Source organism: Leuciscus leuciscus (assembly GCF_965113295.1).
Source record: "Leuciscus leuciscus genome assembly, chromosome: 21".
NCBI lineage: Eukaryota > Metazoa > Chordata > Actinopteri > Cypriniformes > Leuciscidae > Leuciscus > Leuciscus leuciscus.
The window spans coordinates 10,100,943-10,109,503 of record NC_138745.1 but is presented as its reverse complement, the minus strand read 5'-3'; the positions used below and the strand labels follow the sequence as shown (position 1 = coordinate 10,109,503).

The window sequence follows — 8,561 nt, the reverse complement described above, 5'->3', positions numbered from 1 at the left end:
TACCGAGCGATCAACTACCCAAAAAACCGTTGAGGATCTTACCGTCGATGGGTATCATTAATACCCACCCTGCTCGGTTGCCGGGGGAGCATTGGGTCGCGGTTTATTTAACCCAAGAGGGAACCGCTTGTTTTTTCGACAGCTTCGGTAATCCACCCAACAGCCCCCGCTTTCCAATCACTATCAATAACTTTCTAACAACCAACGACGTCGACGTGTTATATTCCGACAGGCGCGTCCAGGATTTTTCATCGGATACCTGCGGGCAGCATTGTGTGTTTTTTCTGTATCATTTAGCCAGAGGTCGCGACTATAACCACGTGATGAAACTATACACCGATGATTATATCAAAAATGATAAAATGGTGTCCCTCTTTGTGAAGAGATTAAGACCATATGTTTGTAATGATAAAATGCTATCCTGCGTTCATTGTGTGCAGACGTGTTTGACGTATAAATAAAAACATCTTAAAACATTATATTTTTTATCGTCTTTTATTTAATCATGAGATAAAATGTAGCTCACAAAATATAGGTAGTCGTTAAAATTCCAACCATCGCTTTCGTTTGAGGGCCGGTGATTTAATCACAGAGTCTTCGGACTCTGGAATCGCATATGGTGAATATCTTTGTGTTTTTTTATAAGGTCTAACACGATGCGGGGTGGGGGTGCCGGGTTTACTCTTTAGAGACTTAATCGTACGTCTGATCTGCTGATTCGCCACTGTAGAAAATGGGATGTTTAATTCGGCAAAGGCGCGTAGAAACTCGGTCCATCCTATAGGCCTCCGATCATCCCTAACCTTTTGCGGGGCCGTCACATTTTTTAACAAATCGACCATGTGTGACCCTTGTACGGCTTTACCCCTGAACACAAACTCCCCCGATTCGTTCCACGTACTTAGTCCTTTAGCTTTAGACATCTTGTCTAATATGTATCTGCTGTTTTTCGCGCTTCTCGAAGGTACATTCTTCAGAACTTCATCTACAATGTCTTCCCCCTCGGCTTTACCGTCTTCGACGTTAGCAGCAGTCAATGGCTCATCTTTATAACCGAGATCAGGATTGGGTAGCGATAGCGTTAAAACACTGCTCTCGCGATCCCCTTGTTTAACGATGGTCAAAAACCTGCTCAGGGTATTGGTGTAAAGTTTGGCTTTTTCATAAGTATTCAAATCAGTCCGCTGTAAAATATTTCTTATGGACCCGTCCAAATCGTTCTCCACGGTGCGCTGAATGTTCTCGCGAACATTTTCGCTCTTGATCTTATCCAGTTGATGGTGTGGCACTAAATACATCTTCTCGGCATACTCCATCCTATCGATTTGCTATCAAGCTCGAAATAAAGGGTACTGCGACGCTTAGGAGCGGTAACAGGAATCCACCCTTCTGGTTGAAGACTCGTTTCTTGGCCGCTATGCCAATTTTTTTATCGGCTACAAATTTAATATCCGCTTTTCTCTTTTTCAGTTTTTGGTACTGCTGTCTATTGACCGGAATTGTGCCATATAGGATGTTAAGAGCCACTTCACAGAGGGCTAAAATGAATTCGTCGGACGCCGATTGTAAAATAAGGCGTCGTTGTTTAGGAGTGGCTTTATGTAGCAGTTTTAACACAGGTAGATGTTTACAAAGTCTGGCGGACATGACGATTTATCACGTTCTTCTTTTTTTCGGAATATAAACCACTTGACGGTCGGAAAGCAATCCTGTTCTGAGACGGTACTGCTCCGGAGTTTTTGCTTTATAGTCTATCATTAGGTACCCGAAAGGACGGTCAACCGCGTCGTGATAACACTCCATAAAGTATTTTGTGTTTCCCGGGTACATTTGACGTCCTAACATCGCCACTTGATTGACGTCCCGAGGATTTTTAAACAGAATCATATAATTGGCGTTTAAGCTTATGGTTCTGCTGGACTTACCCTGTGCAAATAAATTTTGCACTATGTAAATAGAACTGAGATTGCGGTGGTGACAGTATTGCGTGAAAACGCGTTGAAGTTCCAAGTTAGCGCTAGCTTGCTCCATTAAATCATCCACCACGAGCAGGTTTGTCTTGGTGACAGGCAGTAAATCATCATCATTCAGAGTCTGGGGTATTCCTTGCACAAATTTAATGTCATACAATTGAAGTAAATCATCGTACAAAGTTTGCCAACAATCATACAACCAAACAATGTTTTCAATTTTCTTGGAAATGATATTCAAACCTTTTTCCAACAAAAGTTTTACAAAATAAGACTTTCCAGAATTGGACGGTCCACTCACGACACAGCTGAAAGGGTGTTGAAGTCTGAAATCAAAATCGGAAACATCCTGAGAGCCTCGGTGCATCATCTGATCAGTAGCCATAAGGAAGAGTGCTGAAGTCGCGTAACAGCCTACGTTTATTGTACACGACCTTAAACCTTTTAACGACTGATTTGTTGTGCAATGTGAAAGTCTTCTTATTCCTCACAATGTCATCCGTCTGAGCCAGGATGTATTTGGATCTATCATGCGACGTCACATAGCTGTCAACCAGACCAATCAGGGATTCAAGACATATAGCTCGGGAATTTTTAGCATTCAGGGTTATCCCCTTAGCTTTCATGCACGATTTACCTTTGACCGTTTCAAAAGCATACGATTTGGGGCCGCTCGACGAAAATTGAGTTATATAATCCCCATCGTCCAATTCGCTAGTCAGCTCCCCTAAATGATCGCCCAGAGGAGGCTCCCAGTCCCCCTCCCTAGACACAAATACGACGCTGTCTGTGTCAGAGTATAGCAGTCGGTCGCCGAGCTTGTCCATCAATTCGTACAATTCCAGTCGGGCGTGAGCGGTGGTAAAGGCGCCTACAAAAACGTTCACGTCGCGCGCCTTGCAAACATCCTCGTTGGATGGCTTATGCTGGACGAGAGCCACGTCTTCTGAGACGAATGAGAAATACGTCAACGTGTCGGTATTGCCGAAAACGATTCTGGTGAAATCTTCGGGGTCGCTCACCAGAGTCGTTTGAGGCAAGTTCTGTCTTAAAGAGAAACGGCCCCACAAACTATTCAGAATTAATTTCGTGATTGCCCTCTGGGCTGCATTGTACTTTATCTTTTCTGGGTCGAGTTGAATCCCTTCTTTTTCAAAATACTCACGAATGTAAGTCTCTTTCTCCGCATCCGTGACAACATTGGACGGGTAGCCGGACGCTTGTTGTTTCAAACGCAAAAACGTTTTTACGTATTCGGCGAACAACGTGTCTGACCGCTGTGGAAAATGCCAAACCTCGTCTATCTTGGCTACCACATAACCCTTCTCGATGGCTTTTAAAAGCTCGATACTGACCCAACACCCCGAGAGCGATCTTTCCTCGTTCGTGTGGATACAGCTCGTGGTCTGGTTTTGGTTGTGAGCACAGGTTCTACATAACGGAAACATGAGTTTTCCTTGGCATCTGTAAGGGAGAACCGGGTGCAGTAATTTGCGGGGTGGGTAGACGGTCGCTTTGATAAACCCGTAATAATTTTCAATCGGTTCAAAATCTTTGAAAATGATTTGGGGGTGCTCGATCGGGTAGCTTTTCCTCGCCTGACAAAAGGGATACAGACTGGTGAAATCCAGATACCTTATTTTCTCATCAGCGGTCACTTTGTGATATAGTTTATAGGCGTTCGTTCGCCCGCCGTAGAGGGCATGTCGTGGGTTCAGTCTCTCTGGGGCAGAATAATCGGCCATAAATTCTATCACAGAGGGATCGGTCTTTTTCATGTTGTTCCATTCGCATTCCCAAAGAACTTCGATTTGCAAACCGTACGCGTTCCGCAGAATTTCAACCTTATCGTCAAACTGGTTCCTGAGAACCCCGTAGGGTACTCCGGACAGGGGGTGCGTCTGATGGGGTGCAAAGCGACAGCAATGCCCATGGAAGATGCACCCGGCGTACTCTAAGCCGTGCCTAACACCGTCCTGCTCGTAGTAGCCGTCTAAAAAGTACTTACCAATCGATATTTCGCCATGATTTACGGCATGGTGAACGTCCACGTTTCTAGTCTTTTTTACATACTCGAGCCATTCGATCGAACCGCTTGAGTAGGCCTTATTCTGATGGACGTACGCTTTGTTATGCGTGAGGGCGAGCGTGTTTCTGGCGAGATAATGTGTTTTGAAGACCCCCATTGCGCAGCTGGCGATCGTCGTGAACCCAAAAGGGTCAAGTTCGGTGCAGTGTACGAAAGACTCTCTGTATTTCATACACCCTTCGCGTAATAAGACGACGTCGTTAACGCCGTACGCGTACAGTTCTTTCTTGAAGTCAAAGAACTTACCCTCAACCGTGCGGTACCACGCATCAAACTTTTCTCTGTCTTTATCAGACATGTTATCATAGTTGTAGAACTTTTTGTCGGGGTATGGTCCGAAATAGTTCTCATTTTCCACCCTGTTGAAAAGATGGGGAAAGTAGCCTTTTTCAGTCGTCGTTAAGTCTAACGCCGCAGGCATTTTGGCGAGAGCGAATGGGAAAAATGAGTAACTGTCGATATATCGCTGGGCAAACGTTTCATCGTAAAGGAGTAGTACTTTGCAGCCTTGCATTATGATCTCAAGTGTGATCCCGGCTTTGCAAAAATACTCCAGGATTAGAAAGGAGTCAAATCTGGAGGCGTAATGAGCGATGAAGCAGTAGCCTTTGTATCGGGGTTGTCTGAAATGGTTGATTAGCTTAGCGATGCAGTTGGTACCGTGAGCAGTAAATTTCTTCCCTTTGAATGTGATGGCGCAAACAAAATTAGCCACATGCCGACCGTTTTCGTAACGCGTTTCAAAATCGTAAAAGATGTATTTCTCACAGGGTTCCTTAGGCTCTAGAGGTTGTATGAAGCATTGATGCTCACCATCGTCCGCTAGAATTTCGCGACAATGGACACATTTGTCCGTGGGGCACATGTGTTTGTTTTTCTTGTCGCCCGGTTTAACGTCGTAACGTCTGTTACATAGTTTGCAGTATTTAATCATATCACAGGCGGGGTATTCCTGACCGGGAGGTGAGTTTTTTTTATGCATTTCGTAGCAATAACTCGATTTACAGAAACGCAAACAATCCGGACAATGTATGATTCTTTCGGGGAAGGTGTGGCAATCGGCGTCGAAACAGATGTTGCAGACGTGCTTACATCGGTGGTCTCTGCGGTTGGTGTAAGATTTGTAGCAAAATGGACACACGTATGGCGAACCCATGAATGCCGTCAAATTCAGTATCATGTAGTAATGATCGTTGTGGAGATATAGGAAAATCGTTTTTGGATGGGGTTCGTCAGAATTTTTGTACGTTTCTAAGACCATGGCGTTAGATCTGTGAAATACAACGATTTTAATGTCTAGCGCACGTTCAAAAGAGGCTACGTCGCCGAGACCGATTTTGTCTTGGATGGAGAAGCCAACGTTGTTTTGGATGACGGTAGCCAGTTTTTCTAACTCCTTCTCGGGTAATTGGGGTCTAAGAAAACGCGCGAGACAGATGGAGAAGCACAAATTATTTGAAATATTTGTGGGGCAAAATAAACTCGTCTTTTTTCTTTTAATTACCTGATCAACGGCAAGATCTGTGAGTTTACGCCTCTGACCGCCGCCTTGTCTGTTCATGGCTACTGAAGCATCAATTTCAACGGCCTCGTCGGATAGTAACCGATTGTTGCTCTGTAAAACTTTTTCAATTTGATCGAAAAGCGAATCCGCGTTGTAATTATTACCGTGAGTTAAAACACCGCTGACTGGTGCTTGGAGACTGGAAGCCGACAATGTAATATTGATTACGGGGGCATTGTGGTCGAATTCTCTAGCAAAGGAAACAATCCCACTGAGCATGTCGTGTATACAAGTGTGATAAGAGGCCAAATCTGTAGAGTTAATCTCTCTCAGATTCATAGTCCTTCTCAACGTTACGCTATTGAAACGAGGTCGTGGTAAAACATGATATCCGTTAACGTCGCCACCCTCGCGAATCAATCTATCAATGTCCGTACGGCTTAATCGAGTCTGTGTAGTAGGGTCAACATTACCTGATGTCGATGGTTGTGAAGTATCATTACCGGGAGGGTGTACCGGTGGTGGTTGGTTGTTTAAAACACCGCCGAATTGGACAACAGGATCGTTGTCTACGCTTAGCACATGATCGTACAAATTCATATTTGGGTTTACAGCTAATTCAAAAAGATCCAGATTAGCGAGGGGTTGTGAAGATTCTAAATTAAAAAAATACTCTTCTAAAGAATCCGGAAGCATACTTAGCATTTCAATCTCGTCCGGCGACAGTTCTGCATCAAAGCTTTTAGCAGCGTCCATTTTAGATTTCAGACCAAAACATGGAATATAAAAAGCATACGTGAAATAGTACAAAAATCAGAGTATATGTAAAAAGCATACGTGAAATAGTACAAAAATCAGAGTATATGTAAAAAGCAAGCATGAAATAGAACAAAAATCAGAGTATATGTAAAAAGCAAGCATGAAATAGTACAAAATCAGAGTATACATAAAAAGTATAAAAATGTATACATGAAATAGTACAATATAAAATCAGAGTGTATAAAAATCGTTACATGATTTAATGGAACACATCTATTTTACTCATCAGACTGTTCGACGAGAATGAGGAGAAGATGATGAATCAAAAGTACCAGTTCACGATGGTATTCGGTGAACATGCCTTCGTTTCTATTGATACGTCGAAATATTTCATCGGCCAGATTTTGAATAAATCGATCTTGCGCATCCACTCTGTTATGTACCTCCAGCTGAGAGCTGCGAAGATCACCGCTCAATGCGGCTAATCTACCACGCGTTTCGATCTGTGCGTCACAAACCTGAACGTGTAGTGTCTCTAAACGGTTTTGTGTTTCGCTGTGTGCACGAACCTCCCCGTGCAGTGTCTCTAAATGGTTTTGTGTTTCGCTGTGTGCATCGCGAAACTGTTGTCTCAATGATTCTATTGAATCAATAAGCGCATACATCAGAGGCGTAGCACCGTCATCATTAACTGGCTGCGACCCTGATGCTGGTACTACTTCTTCATCCTCAATGTCTCCTTCGTCTTCTTCCGACGATTGGTGAAAACCGTTGTTTTCATCAATTGTTTGATTAGATACCTCGTCGTCGCACTCACTCGCCCAAGAACCACAGTCCCATGTTTCCAGTTGATCGCTATCCCAAACCGTCACATCATCATGCTTTCCGGCTGAGCCTATTGTGTAGAAAATAATAAAAAAAAATCACAAAAAAAAAAAATCTTAATAGTCTGGTTCAATTTGGATTTTTAAACTTACGATAATATAGTTAGTCTTACCGTAAAACACAGTCGTGTCAGGACTGGGATGCTGACTGCTTGACCCACTGGTAGATGGATCGGGTGACTGGTTGACAGGCGGTGTACCAGGGGGAATGGCAGGCGGGGCGGCAGGTGGAGTGTTAGGTAGAATGGCCGGAGGGGTGGTAGGAGGTGTGACTGAAGGGCTGATAGGACTGGGGGGTGGGACGGTAGGTGGTGTACCGGGCGAGCTGGAACCGACGGTCTTTCTGACCTTTCTCAAAGGTTCACCACTTGGTCCAGCACTCTCACCGTCATCTTCATCATGCGTAAGATCTACCACGGCTGATACTGCGAATTAAACATTTTGTTAAAATAATTGAAATAAAAATAAGTTCATTTAATTTATAAAACAATATAAAAAATAAGTTCTCACATGCATCATTAATGGATTGGAAAGCGACCAATTCAATATTCGGGATATTCGTGCCTGGAAAATATAAAACCTGTTTATGCATGAAAGACAATTTTGTGAGTTGATTTTATACACATCAACCGTGAATAATAAAACACATACATATATACACATATACACACACACACACACACACACACACACACACACACACACACACACACATAGCATGTAATGTAGCCTGGATCTCCACCCATCAGCCTTGAGAGGGCGACTGGCGCTTGAATCTAAAATGCTTGTTCTTTTAGCAGAATTTAATGACACACCCGCATACACACACACACACACACACACACACACACACACACACACATACACACACACACACACACACACACACACACACACATACACACACACACACACACACACACACACACACACACACACACACACACACACACACACACACACACACACACAGCCTTAAAAAAATAAAAAAAATAAAAATAATAATAATGATAATGATAATAATAAATAATAATAATAATTTTAATAAATAAAACTAACTTAGTTAAACAGATTATCAATCCTAAAATAAATCAAAACAGCATGTCATATCAATAACAACCACAAGATGGCACAATTTCACAAAACAGCTTGTCATATCAATAACAACCACAAGATGGCGCAATTTCACAAAACAGCTTGTCATATCAATAACAACCACAAGATGGCGCAATTTCACAAAACAGCTTGTCATACCAGTTACAACCACAAGATGACACTATTTCACAAAACAGCATGTCATAGCAATTAAAAACCACAAGATGGAGCTATTTCACAAAACAGCTTGTCATATCAAT

At 43.0% G+C, this 8,561-nt stretch overlaps 1 protein-coding gene across 1 annotated transcript; it reads right to left on the bottom strand.

Moving 5' to 3' along the window:
• Positions 1-6,498: 6,498 nt before the first annotated feature.
• On the bottom strand, positions 6,499-8,170 carry LOC309485590 (uncharacterized protein). The gene is made up of 3 exons (XM_082152508.1): positions 7,717-8,170; positions 7,320-7,631; positions 6,499-7,217 (listed from the first exon to the last, which is right to left on the bottom strand). The coding sequence occupies exons 1-3, from the start codon at positions 7,796-7,798 to the stop codon at positions 6,601-6,603; spliced, it is 1,011 nt and encodes a 336-aa protein (XP_082008634.1). The 5' UTR covers positions 7,799-8,170; the 3' UTR covers positions 6,499-6,600.
• Positions 8,171-8,561: the final 391 nt, after the last annotated feature.

Excerpts from the sequence above, each read along its gene's own strand:
- LOC309485590 (XM_082152508.1), bottom strand. The coding sequence starts at position 7,798 with ATGCATAAACAGGTTTTATATTTTCCAGGCACGAATATCCCGAATATT. Across the intron at positions 7,632-7,716 it reads CCAATCCATTAATGATGCAT|TATCAGCCGTGGTAGATCTT; the intron begins GTGAGAACTTAT and ends TTTAATTCGCAG. Across the intron at positions 7,218-7,319 it reads TGACACGACTGTGTTTTACG|GCTCAGCCGGAAAGCATGAT; the intron begins GTAAGACTAACT and ends TCTACACAATAG.